Source organism: Physella acuta, unplaced genomic scaffold (assembly GCF_028476545.2).
Source record: "Physella acuta isolate Inbredline_101_S28 unplaced genomic scaffold, ASM2847654v3 ptg000283l, whole genome shotgun sequence".
In the NCBI taxonomy this organism is placed as follows: domain Eukaryota; kingdom Metazoa; phylum Mollusca; class Gastropoda; family Physidae; genus Physella; species Physella acuta.
This window is the reverse complement of record NW_026731802.1, coordinates 335,679-358,950: the sequence shown is the minus strand read 5'-3', so window position 1 is coordinate 358,950 and position 23,272 is coordinate 335,679. Positions and strand designations below refer to the sequence as shown.

The following is a 23,272-nucleotide window of genomic DNA, read 5'->3' as shown; positions in this document are numbered from 1 at the left end:
TGAACCTGCTCTAAGATTTCTGATAATTGTATAAGTTAGGACCTAGACATTTCCAGAAGTTGACTTTGATCAGTAACTAACTAGAAGAAATAAATATACTAATAACAAGTAAATTTATGCTAAACAAGTCATGATTAGGAACCAGAGTAACAAAACTAGGTGAACATCACAACTCTATTAGGGTAATTTAAAAAGAATTTCAGTTTAATTAGTTATCTTACTTCGTCAGTTTTTAAAATGCATGGAATTTCTTCTTATTATAGTATATAAGTAAAGTAGTAGTATAGTTATTTAGTTTTTTTATAACAAAGTAATGCTAACATGTTTCCTACACAATTTATATTACTTTCTTAAAAGTAAGAACACTTTTTGCAAAATGTTATGTAATGAAAATTCTTGATTTTGGGCGTTAAGGAAGGATGCCTTGTATTGTTTTGCAGAATGATTATTTTATGTCTCTGTGTTTATTATATATTAAGAACATCATGTGCTTTAAGTTTGTGTAAAATTTATTAAGATACCTTACTTAAATATTTTTTAATAATTTTTTGAAAAAGGATGAAATTTCTAATTTTTATAAACTGACCTTGCTAAATCTGGTCTCGCTAATTACTTTCTTTATTAATTCTTTACCTGCTTATTTTATATTAACATGGTTTGAATTTCCTTTCTTAGAACATTTATATTATTAATGTGGCTTAATTAGTTGATTTTCTATGATTTTTTATAAATGACTGTAAATTAACTTTTTGTCTCCCTTTTCGTACTTCGGTAAAATTGTGCTTTGGCTCATTTTTATGTGAATAAATTTTCTATTTATATCTGTCTGACTACCTTGAAAAAAATTGGGTTTGCTATTTGTATTACTGGCTGTGTGTGCAAGAAATTTGAGAGTTCTAACTTAGTTATTGTAGAAGTTAGTAGGGGTCTCAAATAGACCCTTTGCTGTTCAAAAAGCGAACGCATTTTTTGAGTTTTAAAAAATTCATAACTTTTTTAAAAATGGACATACATCAATAAATTTGGTGTTTCTGTTCTGATGAAAACAGTCTCTATCAGGTGGAAGTGTTAAATTTTATTTAATTTCATTATAAAAATTTCATTTTGAATACCTACTAATAAACTTGACCCTCTCAACACATGCATCAGACTGCAAGTTTCTAATAGGCTCTCACAAATGTGTCAACTACCATTCCAAAATCAATGGAATCATACATCAGTCATACTGGCCTTACACTTTAAAAAAGCTTACGAAATCAGTCCACCATGCAGGCTGTAACTGTAATTCAACTATTTAAGGAATCATTGAAAAGCCTAACAGGATTCATACTTTATTGTTTTGAACTTTTTTAATGTTTTGAATTTTTGTAATGAAAAAAATGAAGCAAGAAAAGAAATGTGTAAAATGTTTTTATTCTAGTCTAGAGGTCATCTGTGTCCAACCATGAGCCTGACCTCTGCCATTGTTTGTTCAGCTATTGCAGAAGCCCTCTCTGCTCCTGCCTGTAGGACTTGAGCCAAGTAGCCAGGATCTGCTTGATACTGTAAAATCTGCTGTCTGATTGGTGCCAGCTTGTCTATGATGACCTGGGCCAGTCTCTGCTTGTAGATGCCAGTATCCTCTGCTTGCAGGTACGATTCCTCCACCACCTCATCAACAGAGAGGTCACTGAGTGCTAGGTGGATCTCTATTAAATTGGACACTCCAGGGCGGTTGTCTGGATCATACGTCACCTCAGACGTTAGGTCGGTGACAGCTTTTTTAATTTTCTCTCTTATTTCATCAGGTGTGTCAGTCAGGTTGATTCTACTTTTTTCATTGGCTTCAGATTTGCTCATTTTGACTAAAGGATTACGAAGACTTCGGATTTTTGAAACTTCACCTAATTCAGATGAAAGAGTACAGTTAATGTCAATGGTCTAATTTTAATACTAATTTTCAATATTTTAAATTTAGTCAACTGTATAATTATGATATTTTTTTTAGCTATGACAGTAGGAAACATAACAAAAAAAAAATAATAACCCCAAAAATGAGGTAAAGTACCATTTCGAACCTAATGGTGTAGGTGAAGTAGAGTTCACCTGTTTCAGTGACCTCTGCATATGAAGGTATAGAGTAGTCAACACTATGCTCAGCAGCATTAGCTTTACCTGATGTGAGTCGGGGTACCCATCAGAGCTGGGTGGACTCAAGGATGTTCTACTGACACAAACCCGGATTCAAACTTGAGACTTTCAAGTTAGTAGCCTAACGCTCTACCATCTGAACAACAAGTCCCAAGCTAACAAGTAAAGTTACCTGCTAACATTTTACAGTCAGGAAAAACAACCCCGTGAACACGATTGAAGGCTCTGGCCAGGTCTCTGGTCAACTCAATATGCTGGGTCTGGTCTTCTCCTACAGGAACCAGGGTGGATCTACAAGTACACAAGACAACCAGCTAATGGCGACATTGGTTAGCCCCTTACTGTTGACTGGTTAGCCCCCTACTGTTGACATTGGTTAGCCCCCTAGTGTTGACATTGGTTAGCCCCCTACTGTTGACATTGGTTAGCCCCCTACTGTTGACATTGGTTAGCCCCCTACTGTTGACATTGGTTAGCCCCCTACTGTTGACATTGGTTAGCCCCTACTGTTGACATTGGTTAGCCCCTACTGTTGACATTGGTTAGCCCCTACTGTTGACATTGGTTAGCCCCCTACTGTTGACATTGGTTAGCCCCCTACTGTTGACATTGGTTAGCCCCCTACTGTTGACATTGGTTAGCCCCCTACTGTTGACATTGGTTAGCCCCCTAATGTTGACATTGGTTAGCCCCTACTGTTGACATTGGTTAGCCCCCTACTGTTGACATTGGTTAGCCCCCTAATGTTGACATTGGTTAGCCCCTACTGTTGACATTGGTTAGCCCCCTACTGTTGACATTGGTTAGCCCCCTACTGTTGACATTGGTTAGCCCCTACTGTTGACATTGGTTAGCCCCCTAATGTTGACATTGGTTAGCCCCTACTGTTGACATTGGTTAGCCCCCTACTGTTGACATTGGTTAGCCCCCTAATGTTGACATTGGTTAGCCCCTACTGTTGACATTGGTTAGCCCCCTACTGTTGACATTGGTTAGCCCCCTACTGTTGACATTGGTTAGCCCCCCACTGTTGACTGGTTAGCCTCCTACTGTTGACATTGGTTAGCCCCCTACTGTTGACATTGGTTAGCCCCTACTGTTGACATTGGTTAGCCCCCTACTGTTGACATTGGTTAGCCCCTACTGTTGACATTGGTTAGCCCCCTACTGTTGACATTGGTTAGCCCCCTACTGTTGACATTGGTTAGCCCCCTACTGTTGACTGGTTAGCCCCCTACTGTTGACATTGGTTAGCCCCCCTCCTACTGTTGACATTGGTTAGCCCCCTACTGTTGACATTGGTTAGCCCCCCCTACTGTTGACATTGGTTAGCCCCCTACTGTTGACATTGGTTAGCCCCCTACTGTTGACATTGGTTAGCCCCCTACTGTTGACATTGGTTAGCCCCCTACTGTTGACATTGGTTAGCCCCCTAATGTTGACATTGGTTAGCCCCTACTGTTGACATTGGTTAGCCCCCTACTGTTGACATTGGTTAGCCCCCTAATGTTGACATTGGTTAGCCCCTACTGTTGACATTGGTTAGCCCCCTACTGTTGACATTGGTTAGCCCCCTACTGTTGACATTGGTTAGCCCCCTACTGTTGACATTGGTTAGCCCCTACTGTTGACATTGGTTAGCCCCTACTGTTGACATTGGTTAGCCCCTACTGTTGACATTGGTTAGCCCCCTACTGTTGACATTGGTTAGCCCCCTACTGTTGACATTGGTTAGCCCCCTACTGTTGACATTGGTTAGCCCCCTACTGTTGACATTGGTTAGCCCCCTAATGTTGACATTGGTTAGCCCCTACTGTTGACATTGGTTAGCCCCCTACTGTTGACATTGGTTAGCCCCCTAATGTTGACATTGGTTAGCCCCTACTGTTGACATTGGTTAGCCCCCTACTGTTGACATTGGTTAGCCCCCTACTGTTGACATTGGTTAGCCCCTACTGTTGACATTGGTTAGCCCCCTAATGTTGACATTGGTTAGCCCCTACTGTTGACATTGGTTAGCCCCCTACTGTTGACATTGGTTAGCCCCCTAATGTTGACATTGGTTAGCCCCTACTGTTGACATTGGTTAGCCCCCTACTGTTGACATTGGTTAGCCCCCTACTGTTGACATTGGTTAGCCCCCCACTGTTGACTGGTTAGCCTCCTACTGTTGACATTGGTTAGCCCCCTACTGTTGACATTGGTTAGCCCCTACTGTTGACATTGGTTAGCCCCCTACTGTTGACATTGGTTAGCCCCTACTGTTGACATTGGTTAGCCCCCTACTGTTGACATTGGTTAGCCCCCTACTGTTGACATTGGTTAGCCCCCTACTGTTGACTGGTTAGCCCCCTACTGTTGACATTGGTTAGCCCCCCTCCTACTGTTGACATTGGTTAGCCCCCTACTGTTGACATTGGTTAGCCCCCCCTACTGTTGACATTGGTTAGCCCCCTACTGTTGACATTGGTTAGCCCCCTACTGTTGACATTGGTTAGCCCCCTACTGTTGACATTGGTTAGCCCCCTACTGTTGACATTGGTTAGCCCCCTAATGTTGACATTGGTTAGCCCCTACTGTTGACATTGGTTAGCCCCCTACTGTTGACATTGGTTAGCCCCCTAATGTTGACATTGGTTAGCCCCTACTGTTGACATTGGTTAGCCCCCTACTGTTGACATTGGTTAGCCCCCCTCCTACTGTTGACATTGGTTAGCCCCCTACTGTTGACATTGGTTAGCCCCCCTCCTACTGTTGACATTGGTTAGCCCCCTACTGTTGACATTGGTTAGCCCCCCCTACTGTTGACATTGGTTAGCCCCCTACTGTTGACATTGGTTAGCCCCCTACTGTTGACATTGGTTAGCCCCCTACTGTTGACATTGGTTAGCCCCCTACTGTTGACATTGGTTAGCCCCCTAATGTTGACATTGGTTAGCCCCTACTGTTGACATTGGTTAGCCCCCTACTGTTGACATTGGTTAGCCCCCTAATGTTGACATTGGTTAGCCCCTACTGTTGACATTGGTTAGCCCCCTACTGTTGACATTGGTTAGCCCCCTACTGTTGACATTGGTTAGCCCCTACTGTTGACATTGGTTAGCCCCCTAATGTTGACATTGGTTAGCCCCTACTGTTGACATTGGTTAGCCCCCTACTGTTGACATTGGTTAGCCCCCTAATGTTGACATTGGTTAGCCCCTACTGTTGACATTGGTTAGCCCCCTACTGTTGACATTGGTTAGCCCCCTACTGTTGACATTGGTTAGCCCCCTACTGTTGACATTGGTTAGCCCCCTACTGTTGACATTGGTTAGCCCCCTACTGTTGACATTGGTTAGCCCCCTACTGTTGACTGGTTAGCCTCCTACTGTTGACATTGGTTAGCCCCCTACTGTTGACATTGGTTAGCCCCCTAATGTTGACATTGGTTAGCCCCTACTGTTGACATTGGTTAGCCCCCTACTGTTGACATTGGTTAGCCCCCTAATGTTGACATTGGTTAGCCCCCTACTGTTGACATTGGTTAGCCCCCCCTACTGTTGACATTGGTTAGCCCCTACTGTTGACATTGGTTAGCCCCCTACTGTTGACATTGGTTAGCCCCTACTGTTGACATTGGTTAGCCCCCTACTGTTGACATTGGTTAGCCCCCTACTGTTGACATTGGTTAGCCCCCTACTGTTGACATTGGTTAGCCCCCTACTGTTGACTGGTTAGCCCCCTACTGTTGACATTGGTTAGCCCCCCTCCTACTGTTGACATTGGTTAGCCCCCTACTGTTGACATTGGTTAGCCCCTACTGTTAACATTGGATGACTTTAAATGAAGCATCAACAACCTACTTGTAAAGCATGATGTCTGCTGCTTGCAGTATAGGGTATGTAAGGAGACCAACACTGGGTTCTTTTACCTTGCTTTTCTTGTCCTATTGGAATTAGAAATAAAAGAAATTATTTACTGAGGATGTCTGTGCTTTTATGTATACTGTTATTTAGACAATTATATATTAATATTATATTACTTTTCATGTTCCACGGGATTGTTTTAGGTTTTTAATTAAAATATTGTTCAACCTTAGAGTATGAAAGAATCAAATTGTTAGTATTTATATTTCAATCTCTAAGGTTTGAAAGAAACTGAAACTGTGAAACTGAAAATTGTGGATAAACCTTTTAATACTGCAGGTTCAATTCACATAATAGACCCCACCAAATTCAGCCCTCAGAATCCATGTCACTCATCCCTTCAAATCCCAAATTCATTCATTCAGATCCCATCAAAGCCATCCTTAAAGGCCCCACCATATTCAATCACTAGGTAACAAAATTAATGTCTGCGTCACTAGTTGAGAAACTATACCTTCTATGCTAATCCATCAATGCAATTTTTGACTTGATCATGTAATATAGCAATTAAAGGAAAATTAGTAATTTTCGGGAGATATCTTTACCAATGTAACTTGTTATTTTTAATTGGTCACTGGATGAGCAAAAAATACACAGAAACTAAAGAACAAACTAAAATGAATTTATTCTAATGAAGCAATTAGTAGCACTACACCACAACAAAACCCTCTCATTTCCCTACCTTCCATTGAGCCAGTTTTTCTATTCGAGGTAAAGTGCAGAGACACGATAAGATCCAAGCTAATTCTGTGTGGTAAGGTACCTAAGACAAATTTGTATTACTAGCACACAAAAAAACATTTAGTAAGCACTGAGTTTGTTAAAATATGTTGCAGCTCGTAGTGAATAAACAGTGGATGAAAATGCTATTGGCTATCGTACATTAATAATTATAAGATAACTATTATGGTTCACTTAACAAGATTATTAATTACTTTGACATAAATAACCTGTTTAAATGAAAATGACTACTGAATTTGTAATGTTAAGTATACAATAAAGAAAACGACAACTGAAAGTGACATACCATTGATTGTTGAAAGAGAATTGTCTTAGCAGGATCTACACCACATCCAAGCAGGCAGGCAGCCATATTCAGGATGTTTTTTCTGTCGGAGAAAGTTGGGCCACATCTTCAAACAATAAACTATACACCACAGGAAAAGTTGGGCCACATCTTCAAACAATAAACTATACACCACAGGAAAAGTTGTGCCACATCTTCAAACAAACTATACACCACAGGAAAAGTTGTGCCACATCTTCAAACAATAAACTATACACCACAGGAAAAGTTGGGCCACATCTTCAAACAATGAACTATACACCACAGGAAAAGTTGGGCCACATCTTCAAACAATAAACTATACACCACAGTAAATGTTGTGCCACATCTTCAAACAATAAACTATACACCACAGTAAAAGTTGTGCCACATCTTCAAACAATAGACTATACACCACAGGAAAAGTTGGGCCACATCTTCAAACAATAAACTATACACCACAGGAAAAGTTGTGCCACATCTTCAAACAATGAACTATACACCACAGGAAAAGTTGTGCCACATCTTCAAACAATAAACTATACACCACAGGAAAAGTTGTGCCACATCTTCAAACAAACTATACACCACAGGAAAAGTTGTGCCACATCTTCAAACAAACTATACACCACAGACAACAATCCTATACTAAACATTTTTTGTAAATGTTATCGAGTCATAAGATAAAAAAAAGTTGGAAAAGATTAGCTGTCAGGTAGGCACAAATAGCCAGAATATTAGAGGAATCCCCCCACAGCCAAGTGTAAAGGATAGGAGTGGTTACATCTTTAAACGCTATAATGATGATATAGACAGTACAAAGTACAAACATTAAAAGCTACTTAGAGTAGTTATAGCCGGTATAAATATTTAAAGCTCCTTATAACAACTATAAAGGAGAGAGCCGACTCAGAGGCTTTGAAAGAAGATCCCTCCAACGTATCCTCAGAATAAAGTGGGACGACAAAATCCCGAACAAGGAAATATGGCGAAGGACAGGATTAAATGACATTGTCTCAGAAGTTCAAATGAGGAGATGGAGATGGCTGGGCCATGTCCTACGCAATAGCAAAAGAAGACTCCCCAACATGGTGCTGAAGTGGTCTCCGCCTGGAAAGCGAAAGAGAGAAAAACCACTGGGAACATGGAGGAGAGAGATGGAAGAAGAAGTACAGGCTACTGGCAAGACCTGGCATGAACTAAAGTGGCTCGCCCAAGACAGAGTAGAATGGCGGAGATTTGTTGCCGCCCTATACTCCACCAGGAGTGATGAGGATTAATGATGAAATGAAACATGATAACTACTATACAAAAAATAGCTTCTTATAGCAGGTATAAAAACAATAATATCTTCTTATAGCTGGCATTGAAATAATTTCTTATAGCTGGTATAAAAAACAATATCTTCTTACAGCAGGTATAAAAAACAATATCTTCTTATAGCAGGTATAAAAAACAATATCTTCTTATAGCCGGCATAGAAATAATTTCTTATAGCTGGTATAAAAAATAATAATTAAAAGCTTCTTACAGCCGGTATAAAAACACAAACATAAAAAATTGTATTACTGCCAGTAAGGTTTAATAATCCCACATATAATTATCTTTTAAACTTTTGTAGCGTGGGAAGACAATGATTGATGTCATACCTTAACTCATCCTTTGACTGTGGTACAGTGATTGAGTGTAGATCAACAATACTCAGCAACACATTGTTGGGGTACCTCTGCTGAAGCTTGACCCAGTTGGAAATGGCACTGACATAGTTTCCAATGTGAGGTGTTCCTGTTGGCTGGATACCTGAAAACACTCTTGGCTCACAGTTACACTCAGCTGGGGCAGTCTTACTTTCCTTATAAAATAAAACAGGGAACCCCTCTGTCAGCCACAGCAACAATCACTAGTCTCACAGGTTACTTCAATCATAAGCTTTACCTTAAGGCTTGAAGGATCATGACTGTTCATAATAGAATTTATGTTATATTTGCATCACAGATATTTCAACCATAAACTCTAACAATGAACACTAGCATATTGGCAAAGTTTCCCATATAAGGAACCTGTTTCATAAAACTGCATAAGATAAGGGAAAATGTAAAAGTTGGAAGGAATTAAAGTTGAAGTGTGCCCATCAGATTCTGTTACCATAGTTGTATTCAGAGTGACTGGGTTGTGTTATACCTACTCACCACAGTTAGATCTTTATCTCCTCTTCCACTGCAAACAAAGTGCAGTCACTAAAGTGAGGTCATGCCTGCTATGGTATGTAGCGTACTGACTGAACTTTTACAGGTCTAGTAAGTTCCAGATCAAGATATATATAGTGGGAATGTTACTGTTATCATTACAGTTCATTACTTTAATTAACTTTAATATTAAGTTAAGTATAATCTTGTATGAGGGTGGATTAGCTGTATCCTATCTGTTTCTTTTCCGACCTTTTAAATCAATTATAATTACAGTAAAATAATAAATAATTGTACTGCTTTATGGCCCAGACGAGGGTGGGTCACAAAGTAAAAAAACAAAAAACTAAATTACAGCTGTACATTTTTTTACAAGCTGATGCCTACAAGGCGGTGCATTACAAAGTCAAAAAAAACAAAAAACTACCGTAGAGTGCCGGTACAGTGGTACATTTGTCACAAACTGATGTCTATCATTAAGATAAATGACCAGAAAAAATGTCCAACAACTACCTGTGGCAGATCGAACATCAACAACTTAAAGACAGGGATATTAAAGCATGCAAATGGGGATGGATTGGGCTTGCCAAAAGAACAGAAGATGTTCACATAATGAGGCAAGTGTTGGACTGGATCAACCACCCCCCCCCCCCCCATCCGATTGTAGGAAAAAAAGTCACAGGAAAAAAGGTCACAGGAAAAAAGTCACAAATATATATTTGCATGATATTTGATAATACTTTTATGTATTAAATATTTAGAGAGTGCAAATTAACCTAGGATTAATTAAATGTAATGTAATGTGTGTGATGCTGTATACGCATAGGAATTTTTATTATTCATCTAAAAATATTTATTATGAAGTATGTGGATTGTAATTATTTTAAACTTAAGATTAGTAGCATTTAATAGAATGCTTTAAAGTCCACGTATTTCATCATGTTTTTTTTTAAATACCAATATTAAATTACAGTGAAATGGTAAGTTCATCTGACTTGCTGCCCTCAACTCATGACAACAATAGTTATGTTTAGTTCAACCACCTTTACTGCCCACATTTATCACGCTCATTACATAACAAAACTTAGGGTCAAAACAGAAAGCCGACAAGGTTCAAAGGCTGTCATTGACGCATAACGTCAACAACACAAAATATGTTCGGACAATGCCTACTGAGGAGAGGCCGACCAGAGAATAGCCTACGGCAAAATATGCCTAAATTTCTTTTATAATTAACTTTTCTACCGCGTATTTAACTAAATACGTAACAAAAGTTGAGATTGTTGTGTTAATTATCGTAAAGTATTTTTACTTACAATTGTTATAAATCATAATGCTTTTAACGTCTATAAATAATTTATGCTATCAAAAAATACAACCCACAACAATAAACATACAAAATTTTACAATTCTTAACAAATTAATAAAAAGATTTCTAAAAAGATTTTTGTGACTTTATTTCTGTGACTTTTTTTCTGTGACCTTTTTTCCGTTCACCCCCAATCCAAGGGTAAAGAAGAAAAACTTGGTTCAATTTTGATGTACGATATTTAATATATTTTGACGACGAACCCCTGCGCTGTATACGTCTACATCTAATCTGTATTTCTGCCCAGTTTCACTGTTGTAGTTGTAGTGCGAAAACTCAAAGAGTCTATAGACTGAAACTCCTGAAAGTAACACCCCTGTTTTAAAAAGCCTCCCTCCAAATCGGCATGTCGCCGCGGGGGGGGGGGGGGGGGGGGGGTAAAAAATGCGATTCAATCGGCGATTTCTTCAACGTTTGAAATCATATTGAAATCAAACTTATAGTTTAAAAGGTTATTCAATTACGAACAGAATGATGTATAACATGTTAACATAAACACAAAAAAAGCATGCAAAAAATAGAGTTAAATATGCAGAGGGTAGGGAAAGGCCGATTTGTCCGATTTTCTCGGCAGCGGCATTCATTCATTTAATTTGGCTTAGCTACGAGAATACACAGATTGGCGAACCTCTCATCATATCAAGTTCATTTAAAGTGTTTTTTTACGGAATTTATTACCTTATTCTCTTCTGATTTACTTTCATGTACACAACAAAATATATACTGAGTAGAGGATTTTGAAAGACAAAGTTTTGTTGCCCTATGATAAAATTTAGAAAACATGGGCAGCGCCATTTTTAGTATCGCTCTTGTGTTTTTGGTATGACAATGAAACAATATTGATATTCGATTATTTGTATAATTTATCCGTCAGCGGTTCTAGTCTTCTCGACATAGTAAGCCTAAATCCCATTCTAAACATTTCTGCCACGGAACATATTGGCCTATACTTACTTGCTGCAAGTTTTTTTCCCTAGCGATGTATGGTATACATATCGCAAGTGTAAAGGCGGTGTCACGAAAAAGCCTTGCATGTTAAGGATTGTTTTTACCCCCCTCCCCCCGTCCACTTTCGACGAACCACCCCCCCCCCCCATTGTGGACGTCCACAAAAACTTTTGTAGACATCTCAAAACACGCTGCAAAAAACACTGATTCATTAACGTGTAATGTGTACATTGCTATATTATTAACTGATAATGTTATATAGGGATTTGATATTTTCGGTAACATCTATTACTAGGCCTAAATAATAATTGCGAGTTCCAACTTTTCCAAAATGTCTTTAAGTCTAAGGCATGTAAATTTACTGAGGTTGCGTGAATGTGCTAAGACTATCTAAAATTGTTCTTAAATGAAAGAATGGTCGCGCATGCCTCTTGATTTTAAAGGCTTTTACCCACTATTTTTCATAAAGAGTCAGAGATTGCAGGCATCCATAAAAGAAAAATTCTATTAAAGATGCTGCAGATCGAGCTTTTTAATGTCCTTTTGTAGCGACTATATAGGTTAGGGTAAATTGGAATAATCAACGTGATGTCATTATATTACTTTTACTGAGCTTTACGTTACACGTGTTTCCATACTACCTGTCCCCTTTTGTGTGTTTGCGCTGAACGATAGCCCTGAACAAGCGAGCACATTATACACACGCTGATATTTAAATATCGAAATTGCAACGTGATTATTATTTCTGTTGTTGAAAAAAGGACTATATCTATACATTATTTTAGGCTTTGACACAAAATAAAGATTGTAAGCCTACTATGATATTAGTTACAATAGTTTGAAATGTTTAAAAAGTAACTTGAAATACCAAAAAGTGTTATAAAAAATTACCGGGGTCAAAGATACCCCCTTCCCGCTTGTACAAAAATCGCGTTTTCTCTTAGGCGAGCGGTATACTGTAGTATACAGCTACATTTCTGATCCATTTAACAGAAATGCCGACTTAATGTATAACCTATATTTTATGTGTATTTTTTTAATTTTTAAAAATTATTTTCAAATGTAAGTATTTTGATGTTTAATTCAACATGTGGACGTACACATTGAGCCGACCCCCCCCCCCCCCCCAGTCCACACTCATCCACAAAAGTCGATTTTTTCGGACCCCCCTCCTAAACATAAAACTTGATCTAGAGTCTAGATCTAGATCTATATAGCTAGTAAAGAGGGACGCGCTTTTTTTGTTAACACAGTAGACTCTAAGATTAGGGGTTCTTACAATTTTTTGATGTATCGAACCTCACCAGTTTCAAAAGCGCATTCACCGAACCCTTATTAATAGCTATGTTGTCCTTACTGACAAAATCCGATCGCGAGTCGGATGTGTATCTTGACCTCCACCGAACCACTGTAGTTTGGTTAAGTCACTGCTCTAGGGGGTCGACCTTAGATGACGTCACACCTCAGCCTACAACCCCCCCCCCCCCAAAAAAATAAAAAAATTCCAGTTGAATTTTTCTTAAAACATCGATATTTTTCCAAAATCTTGTCTGAACTCTGTCAACATAGAGTATTTAAATCAATTTCTATTACAACATACGAAAACTGTTTTCTAAAACGGGAAATAACGGCTAAAATTCGTTCTTTAACATTGCTTTTTATAATGCAAAAGTGTGACGTCACACCACCTAAACCCTCCTCCCCCTCATCACACGTTGTCACAAAATTACGGACCCCCCACCCTCCTTAGAGTGTGACGTCGTTTATGGACGACCCCTGGATCAGTGTTGTTGTTGGTTTTATGTTGCTTTCGCATTATCATTCAATCATAGTTTTACAATTTTTCTGTTTGCGCTTTTTTTCTGTTTGCGCTTTTTTCTGTTTGCGCTTTTTTCCGTTGCGCATCTTTCTGGTCACCATAAACCAGGCAGGTATTAAGATCAGATTGTCCTAATCTTCATATATTCCACGTTTCTTTTTAAAGTTAGTTTAATTTAAAAAAAAAACAATAACAATAGGCTATTCATAAACTATTCCCTGTAACACCATATTTTTATAGACTAATAAAATAAGTAATAATAATATAGAGTATAGAGACTTTAATAGATCTAGTTGGATAATAGACTTACCCTAGATCTAAATTGGTAAATACCAAATAGAAAACATGATTTGCACGAAAATTCTTTTAGTACCTGGCCAAGTCATCCACGTATAAACAAACCTTTACAGTAGTTACAGATTGGACTCGCAGGTAAATATTTAATATATTAATATTATTATTATATTAGATTTAGATTCTAATACTTGTAATAGGCCTATAATAGTAGATTAGATTCAAGGGTAATCTATCGTTTTAGGTACGTAAAATTGCCCGTGGCTAGATCTAGCAATGTCCGAAAAAGTTACCTCATTGTGATTGTCAAATTTGTCAAGGCAGGCTTTAACACTTTAACACTTTAAAATAGAATCTAGATCTAGGTCTAGAGTAAATTTCCTAACGCGGTCACACATAGCAAAAAAATCCGAACTCCCGATTTTCATCGGGCGCTATTTTGTACCCGTTTCACACAGAAACAAACTGAAAGTACCGTGTTATTCCGCTGCCATTCTACTCTAATATTTATAAGTCATTTTGTATTCCTACGCATAGTATTTGAGATATTCATGTTTTAGTGACGTGCCTGCTTGCGATCTTTTTTTCCCCTTTTTTTCTTGCCGGCGGTCACATTTTCCTGTTGCGTAACAAGCATAGTTTTTACGTTTTGATCCAATTTTAATAGCTAAAATAAATAATTTACACCTTTAAACGTGTTGTTGATTGTATTATTAATTAATAGACTGCAAAACCAAATAAAAAACACTTTAATTAAATTTATTAACAACACATCACGGATGACCCAGTGATAACTCAAGGGACGCAATTTTAATAATCATAACAAAGGGACGTAACAATTACTAACAAGACAAAACCTAACATTTGCTTAGATATGCTTGTATATGGAGACACAAACTAGTTCTAGAAGAAGTAGATGATCGAAATAATTTAAAACCACAGAATAATGTATAAACTATACAGATTCTAGACTTAGCTTGAAATATAGAGCATCTAGATCTAGGCTAGTCTAGCTCAAGTCATTGGTTACACAGCGAGGAAAACGACCCGAATCGTCAGCCCAGCTGCGATCACCCCCATTTGACCTCTCAGGTTGCTTTAGTAGCCTTAGCTATAGTATTTACTGTGTCCCACACATATGTAGAAGCTATTTATAGTTAACCTAATTATAAACAGCTTTGATTGGTTGGTTTTATTCGTCTCATCCCGGACCTAGTGCTTTCATCCGGGGGAACTGGGATCACCGGCTGACGTCATATCTCAACTTAAAAATTTAAAAACTTGTCTTCCAGAAGGAGAAAACAAAAGAATTTGACCTGGATATATTTAGAAATGGACATGCGTACAGCAGATACCGGTAGTTTCGTATAAAGCATCCAAACAATTATTATACGAAGCGAAAAACGGGAATGTGATCGCAATATGGCTTTGACCGCGTGAGAAAATCTACTCTAGATCTAGATCTAGTAGAAGTAGGACCTATGTGATATATTTGAATTTGTGTTAAATATTTAATATTATAGATAACTGAATAATAAACCAAAATCAATGGCTAAATATATTAAATATTAATAGATCTATATGCAAGAAATTAACTTTAAACACTACAGCTATATAAAAAAGCAGCCATCTGTAAGTTAGAGTGGCTTCCCCTGAATCTTGCGCTATTATAAGTTTACAATTAAAAAAACATGGTTGCATCTGTTGGAAACATCGCTAGTCTTCATTTATTACTGACAAGTTTTAATTCAATTGTTTAAAAACAGGTACATAAATGAAACAAGGAAACATTTTTGTATTTTTCAAAACATAAATCCTCCTCAAAATGTAAAATAATTATTAAAATTTAATGAGTCACCTGTTTTTCACATTACTAGTCGCGGGCGATTTTACATAGATTACCGATTCAAGATCTAGATCTAAATTTAAATTATATGTAAATCTAGATAGGTGAGTTCTAGACTCTAGATACATTACTAAATCTAGATCTATAGGCCTTAGTAATAGTATAATCTAACTAAGATTAAGTTAAAAAGATCTGATGTAGGACTACCTAAAATCATTCAATGACTAATCAAAGTAATGTAAAATGTAATTAATAGTAAAGAACAGTACAGTACAGTCCCAGAGTACAGTACAGTGAGTACAGTCATGTTACAGTTACAGTGTTACTGTAATGAGTAAGGTAGTAGTAATTGTAGTGACCTAAGAAGTTATCCATACATTTAATAAACTTCAATACTACATTTGGCGTTAGACCTGTCATTTTTTATGTTGTTGCGTGACTGACCCTGTAAATGTGTTACAAGTAGGCCTATTTATTACTATTTAAAATTATTTAATGAAAGAATGATTGGCCATACAAATCTTGACCTCTTTTTTTTTTACTCTCTATTGTTCCTTATGAGGGAAGCTGTAAGTAGTAGTGTATGTATTATTTAACTACCTGTATTATCAATTAACTCTCCAAACTGTGTTTGAAATCTTTGCAAAAGCCCAAAGCTGACGACTAGGGCTAGACTAACCCGCTCTTCCTAAGGTCACTGATATCTAAACTTGTATGAACTCACCATGACCCCAAGTACGTAGTTGGTGCTGTTTGGCTGTGTAGGGGGGGGGGGGGTCAAAAGTTATGGTACAGTTCATGCTATGACATATTAGGCTGGACTACTGTGACCTCACAGTGACCCCTCCACCATCTCTTGTTGTGGGTAGGGGGGGAGGGGGTTCTGGTAGTTTTTAATAGCAGACAAAAGTTTCTCAGCTATTAGCACAAATAATAATATACCTATTTTAGTGAGAGTCTATCGTCAGAGATCTGAAATTCTAGTGTGATGTTTTTGGATGCTTCGTTAGCCATATATTTGTTGAATTAGATTTTGCCAATATTTTGTGTTGCGGTGATTTTATTAAATTGTTTCTCTGATATTGTGTCGGGGGCTAATAGTTATCAATAGAGGAGTCAATAGCCTGTAACTACTAACTATAAATAGCCTGATGACATGTATTTTATATCCAAAATGCTAATAGCTACCTAGTGATCTATAAAAGTCTTTAAAATTGTATTCATTACACTTAGCATCCATACCCATATACATTCATGGTTCACCTATAGTAAATCAATAAGAACTGTTTGCATTTTTTCCCCAGAGATTTTCCAGTGATTAATTCTGTTTGAGGCAATCAGACACATCAGGCGCTACTCTTGTGTTTTTAACATATCACGACACGAGCCTTAAAATGCAGCTGTTGACCGTCTTTGGCCTGTCTCCATCATCAGGATTGTTAGGTTCTCTATTGGCTGTGTTGAGTGTTGCAAGTCTTCTACAAGTGGCATTCACACAAAATAATTCTACTGGGTTGCCAGATAACTCTACTACTGTGTTGCCTGTACAAAATGGCACAGGGGAAGCTACGACTGTGAGTGTCAATGTCACAACCACATTATCAGCCAATGTTACAGACGTAACTACAACTGCCAGTGTGGCAAGTAAGTTGTTAGTGTTAGGTGTACATTTGTCTTAACAATTCACTGTTTACCATGTTAGGTGTACATTTGTCTTAACAATTCACTGTTTACCATGTTAGGTGTACATTTGTCTTAACAATTCACTGTTTACCATGTTAGGTGTACATTTGTCTTAACAATTCACTGTTTACCATGTTAGGTGTACATTTGTCTTAACAAGTCACTGTTTACTATGTTAGGTGTACATTTGTCTTACTATTTACCAACATGTTAGGTGTACATTTGTCTTACTGGGGTCGGCGTGGTCGAGTCGGTAAAGCTCATGGTTGCTAAACCAAAAAGTCTCGAGTTCGAACCCTCGGGCAGATGAGGCTCGTTAGCTAGGGACAGCCACTCTTCTAGGAGAGACAACTCCAAAATTAAACAACTGCTGCCTTGTAGTTTGTTCTTGGTTGGACAAAGGCTATGGAAGCAAATCCAAAAAGAAAAGCAGGCTGAAATCGGAGTCAATGGCCTCAATGGCGCATAACCAGTTGACACGTACCGCTTAATTGTGTTGGAGGCGTGGTCGAGTCGGCAAAAAGTTCATGTTTGATAAATTCGAACAAAGTTTCGAGTTCAAAACCCACTGGCAGATAAATCTCGATCACCTTCAACACTAAAAATTAAGGACGAAGAAGAAGAAGAGATTTGTCTTACTGTTTACCAACATGTTAGGTGTACATTTGTCTTAACAAGTCTACTGTTTACCATGTTAGGTGTACATTTGTCTTACTGTTTACCATCATATTTATTTCCATGCAGCTGGTGCATAACCTCCCCAGTAGTTAGTTCTGAGAATATATGAGTTGTTTGAGTTTAAATGCTAAAAGCTTTTGTTTAATGAAATCCTGTGTTTGACATTGATTTGATACTTGTCTTACTTGTCTTAAATACACCTCAAGTTGATACCAAGGTGTAGTTATTACAAGCATAGTTAACATGGAGACAAAAGTATATTTTCACAATTGGTATGTAGAGATTTTATGGTAAGTTGGGGTGTATATTGTGAACCAATGGTTGATCTGGTATTAAAAGAGCATCTAAAATGTGTGTACCCCTTAGGTCCTGAGTCATCTAACACTACCAGCAATGGCACCACCAGCAGCACGGCACCAGATGTGACCAACTCCACCTCCACACCAGCTCCAGGGACAAGCCAAGGGGCGGCTGAATCCTCAGGGGGCCAACACTTTGATGGCGCTTCATTCATTGGTGGCATTGTGCTCTGTGCTGGCCTGGTGGCTATCATCTTTTTTGGTCTCAAATTTTACAATGCTAGAAAAGACCAGAACTATCATACACTTTAATGACATGATTTGAAAGAAAAATCATTTGAGAAACTTGATGTGTAAATTGAAAAAATATTTAACCAAAAGCTTTTTATTTTTGGGGGAAAAAAAGATATTAGAAAAGTTGATTTTATGCTTTCTTCTTTACCAGATTTGAAATGTTTTACATTTTTATCCTTGAGGCTAATAACATATAATGTTATAGAATTATGCTGGTGACTTGTTTATGTCATATGTCACATATTTCCACATGGTGTGCTTCACATATTTATTTTTTGTTGGGGTCTGTTGTATTGTTCCCTTTTTATTTAGATTTTATTTTCAATTGTTTCTAAACATTGAATAATTTATTATAAGTTGCTGCCTTCAATTGCTATGTTACTATTATTATTTTATACTGATTTAACTCAAATATACTCCATTGTTATGTACATATATTTTAACATTGCCAAAAGCTGTTCAAAATTGGGTGGACAACTGTGTTCATTGGTTTACATTTTAAAACATTTTTTTAGATATAAAAACAAGTTTTTGTAGCAAAAGTACTATCATTTATAAAAAAAAACAATTTCAATCTGGCATGTACCATGTATGCGTTGATCTGGCATGTATTTTGTCCCAGATGACATGGACATCCTTTGTTGCTCTTGTGATGTCTTTATTTTTTAATGTTGCAGAACATGTGCCTTAATGTGCCTTGCTTGGGGTTCACTCATCAAATGGTACCCGGCTCTTTTCTGCTAGAGTGGGTCAGAGGAAAAATAAAATCCTACTTTTTCATCAAATGATCTCTTCTCTGATACAGTGGTATAGAACAAAAATAAAATCCTACTTTTTCATCAAATGATCTCTTCTCTGATACAGTGGTATAGAACAAAAATAAAATTCTACTTTTTCATCAAATGTTCTGCATCTCTTCTCTGATACAGTGGTATAGAACAAAAATAAAATTCTACTTTTTCATCAAATGTACTGCATCTCTTTTCTGATACAGTGGTATAGAACAAAAATAAAATTCTACTTTTTCATGCCACATGATGACCTAACAAAAGGGACACTTTTAAAACAAATTTCAGTTATCTTCATCAGTATGTGCAATATTTTAGCTCGTCAGAATACAAGAAACTAAATTACATATTGCATAAAAATTTGCTTATTAAATTAGTTTACATGAAAAGATTATTTTAGTTTTATAAATTGAACTTCCATTTGATATGACATTTTACTATCTAAGAGCTCTGTGTACAAAGATTTAAAACTTGCCAAGTTGTCTTGTAACTTGTAGCTTTATTACATGTTGACACTCACTGGTGGACCAATGGAGAAATATCCTGCACGGATGTAGTACAAAGTATTTTGGTACAGCCTGGTTATGTACAGCCACAAGTGCCTTTAACCTTCCAGCCTTTTTATTTGAACTTATACTTTTCATGTACATTCTCCACAATTTTAAAGATATAATGAATCACCTGTTGCATTTTGTAAATACGGAAACTAAAGCCAAAAGCTTTTTATGATCTAGATAGATCTAAGTCTGCTAAATTTTATTGTTTTTGCATTCCACAATTTTTGTTTCCAATCCTGTTGAAGATTCGGTTATTAATTCAGTGAGCCCTCTTGTTACTGTTTAGTATTTTATTAATTCAGTGAATTCTTTTATTAAGAGTTTCAAACTGGTGTGAATCTTTCCGTAGCTTCAGCCAGATATTTATGAAAGTACATTTTGTTTTGAAGAGTCAATGTTTTCCTGCTTTTACCAGACAACACCACAAGTTTTCTTTTGAAGGAATCTGTGATTTTAAATTTTTGTTTTGTACTTACTACACTCTAATCTATGCATTCCTTTAGAAGTCAGTGGGTTTTGTCTGATCTGTTTTAGAGAATTGTATTCCTACTTAAACGATTCATGAAATATTTATTTTGATATGGTATTTACATTTTGTCAGCTGGCACATTTTTTAGTTCCATAATTCTACAACATTTTTCTAAGACATTTTCATTTTGTACAACTTGAACCTGCTTTCAGAAATATTAAGCTTTTTAAAAATCAGTATCATTTGTTTTTCTTTTCACAGTATATTTTATTCCTCTGTTAAAATTTCAATGTAAAGAAGCCCAAAAATCCCATGCAGAAGTCAGGGGCCATATGGTCCTAGTCCTGGGCCATATGGTCCTAGTGCTGCCCTCTTGTGTTTTGACACTAATGTTAGAACCTCATAAGCTTTTTTGTGATGCATAATAATAATTGTGATGCTGCTCTCAGTATTTTTATTGTATTATACTGTGAAAAAAACATTTCTAGATTAAAGATAAAATCTAGAAACTTCTCCTAATTAAGTTTGTTACTTCATTCTTAAAACCTCTGGGAAGTCGTTTAATCAGTTTAGATTTACAACTATTACCAGCCTTGTAGTTTCATCCTTCTGTATTACAAAATGAAAGTTCTCTCTTTGTATCAATGGTGGCTGTGTATACATTCAATCTGCTCCATATTTTTCTTCTGGGCCATCTGTTAATGGTGATTAGTTCAAATGTAGCAATACAAGTTTCTCTTTATGGTGGCTGATCTCCCCTATATTAGTTAATAATAAGTGTGCAAATGTAGTTAGTGTTAAGCTTAACCTATAATGTTGTGGGAACTTGTATATGGTTACTTGATGATATAAGCCATATTATAAAGGCTGTTGTTAGCTGAGTCATAGCCCTGGTCACAGTGGCCAGATTTTTAGTTTGTTCAGATAAGTTTATTAAAAAGTATCAGTTTACCATTTGTTTGGTTGTAATTTTTTCATCATTGTGTTTGTGTCTGACATCAGTATCTCCACCAACCTCCACCACTTGAGTGCCTGCATGTATCTCCACCCCATGAGTGTCTGCATGTATCTCCACCCCATGAGTGTCTGCATGTATCTCCACCAACCTCCACCACTTGAGTGTCTGCATGTATCTCCACCACTTGAGTGTCTGCATGTATCTCCACCACTTGAGTGTCTGCATGTATCTCCACCACTTGAGTGTCTGCATGTATCTCCACCACTTGAGTGTCTGCATGTATCTCCACCACTTGAGTGTCTGCATGTATCTCCACCACTTGAGTGTCTGCATGTATCTCCACCACTTGAGTGTCTGCATGTATCTCCACCACTTGAGTGTCTGCATGTATCTCCACCACTTGAGTGTCTGCATGTATCTCCACCACTTGAGTGTCTGCATGTACCTCCACCACTTGAGTGTCTGCATGTACCTCCACCACTTGAGTGTCTGCATGTATCTCCACCAACCTCCACCACTTGAGTGTCTGCATGTATCTCCACCCCATGAGTGTTTGCATGTATCAAATGGTGAGTAATCCAATGCTGCAGCTGTGTGAGCCAGCAGTCTCATTGATTTTAATACATCACCAGGTGTGAGACCCTCGGATAACAGGGGGTGGGTGTTGCACTACAAAGCAAATATCAATAAGCCATTGTAAAGAGTTAATGTGTTTTTCTTCATAGTATAGTCAGCAATTTCTTTTAGATTGTTGCATTATTATGTATTGGCGTACCCACAATTTGACATCTCTATGAGACTTAGACTACTGTTCATTTCTCGCTTCAATGAAAGTATTGAAACTAATTTAAAATGGATTAGAACCTACAAGTACAACTATTTTATCAACCCCCCCCCCCCCTAAAATATTAGTACTGTATTGAATACAGCTGTCATTTGACATTTTAAAGCCACCAAAGAGGAGGCATTTGTCATTTGTACAATATGGGATTGTTAGAGGTATTGCTACAAATAAATAGTAGTAAACAATTAATACAGAGCAGCTTGAGATCTAATCAACAAAATATCACTAATTTGTGAAGGATGTCATGCTATTTTAGCGAGTGAGTGTTAAAAAAATATCACTAATTTGTGAAGGATGTCATGCTATTTTAGCGAGTGAGTGTTAAAAAAATATCACTAATTTGTGAAGGATGTCATGCTATTTTAGCGAGTGAGTGTTAAAAAAATATCACTAATTTGTGAAGGATGTCATGCTATTTTAGCGAGTGAGTGTTAAAAAAATATCACTAATTTGTGAAGGATGTCATGCTATTTTAGCGAGTGTTTACCCTGCACTCCCTGTCATCATACAAAGGCAGATCACCCCCCCCCCAACACTGTTTCTATCAGCCATCTCTCCAGGCAGAGGCGGGGGGTACACATGTCCCCGGGCGCTGACCCTAGGGGCGCCAAACTAAGCTCATTTTAGCTGCTATTTTGAATTATAAATATAAAAAATATATGGGGGGAGGAAGGGGGGGGGGGCGTCAAATTGAAAATTTGTCCCTGGGAGTGGTTGCTATGCCGCTGTCTCCAGGGGTGGGATGGGCAGTGGCCCAACCCATGTCCACTGTCTCCCACCATCCTAAACTGAATATACAAAATTTATTTAAAACTTTGTCTGTCTGTCACCTCGGAACTTGCTTAACATATTTGCTTTTGGAACTAGTCCTCGTTATTGCTTCGTTGAGGAGGAGATACGACTTAAAGCTGCGGACACACATCCATCCATCTATAAATGACGAGTCAATAATTGCAATCCCCCAGCCCAGTATGGAAATTGCGCTAAAAATTATCTATCTATAGGCCTATGTATAATTCTCTACGTGGTCACCACCACGTACGCAATCCGACTATCTAACCCTCCTCCCGCTCCAACCTCCGTCGCTCTTCATGCATGCCCAACAGACCATATCGCTATCACCCCCACCCCGCCAATGTGGCGAGCTTGGATTTACG

At 37.7% G+C, this 23,272-nt stretch overlaps 2 protein-coding genes across 4 annotated transcripts; one reads left to right on the top strand and one right to left on the bottom strand.

The window, feature by feature from the left end:
- Positions 1–1,397: 1,397 nt before the first annotated feature.
- LOC131939548 (tryptophan--tRNA ligase, mitochondrial) lies at positions 1,398–13,815 on the bottom strand. Of its 2 annotated transcripts, none has more exons than XM_059297928.1 (7): positions 13,779–13,815; positions 8,733–8,883; positions 7,066–7,147; positions 6,721–6,801; positions 5,976–6,058; positions 2,303–2,421; positions 1,398–1,883 (listed from the first exon to the last, which is right to left on the bottom strand). In XM_059297928.1, exons 1-7 carry the CDS (start codon positions 13,789–13,791, stop codon positions 1,429–1,431), a joined length of 984 nt encoding a protein of 327 aa, XP_059153911.1. In that variant the 5' UTR covers positions 13,792–13,815; the 3' UTR covers positions 1,398–1,428. The 2 variants fall into 2 exon arrangements, with proteins under 2 accessions (XP_059153911.1, XP_059153910.1); XM_059297927.1 differs by lacking the exon at positions 13,779–13,815 and adding an exon at positions 11,317–11,452 and having other exon boundaries at positions 8,733–8,935.
- LOC131939549 (sialomucin core protein 24) lies at positions 13,778–21,267 on the top strand. 2 transcript variants are annotated; one of them, XM_059297929.1, is made up of 3 exons: positions 13,778–13,837; positions 16,850–17,189; positions 18,273–21,267. In XM_059297929.1, the coding sequence occupies exons 2-3, from the start codon at positions 16,940–16,942 to the stop codon at positions 18,515–18,517; spliced, it is 495 nt and encodes a 164-aa protein (XP_059153912.1). In that variant the 5' UTR covers positions 13,778–13,837; positions 16,850–16,939; the 3' UTR covers positions 18,518–21,267. The 2 variants fall into 2 exon arrangements, with proteins under 2 accessions (XP_059153912.1, XP_059153913.1); XM_059297930.1 differs by lacking the exon at positions 13,778–13,837 and adding an exon at positions 16,214–16,280.
- Positions 21,268–23,272: the final 2,005 nt, after the last annotated feature.

Bases quoted from the DNA above. Each gene is read 5' to 3' on its own strand.
- LOC131939549 (XM_059297929.1), top strand. From the start codon at position 16,940: ATGCAGCTGTTGACCGTCTTTGGCCTGTCTCCATCATCAGGATTGTTA. The intron at 17,190-18,272 runs GTAAGTTGTTAG...TGTACCCCTTAG, and splicing joins TACAACTGCCAGTGTGGCAA to GTCCTGAGTCATCTAACACT.
- LOC131939548 (XM_059297927.1), bottom strand. From the start codon at position 11,433: ATGGCGCTGCCCATGTTTTCTAAATTTTATCATAGGGCAACAAAACTT. The intron at 7,148-8,732 runs GTATGACATCAA...TTTCTCCGACAG, and splicing joins CAGTCAAAGGATGAGTTAAG to AAAAAACATCCTGAATATGG. The intron at 6,059-6,720 runs GTAGGGAAATGA...TAATTCCAATAG, and splicing joins AAAAACTGGCTCAATGGAAG to GACAAGAAAAGCAAGGTAAA.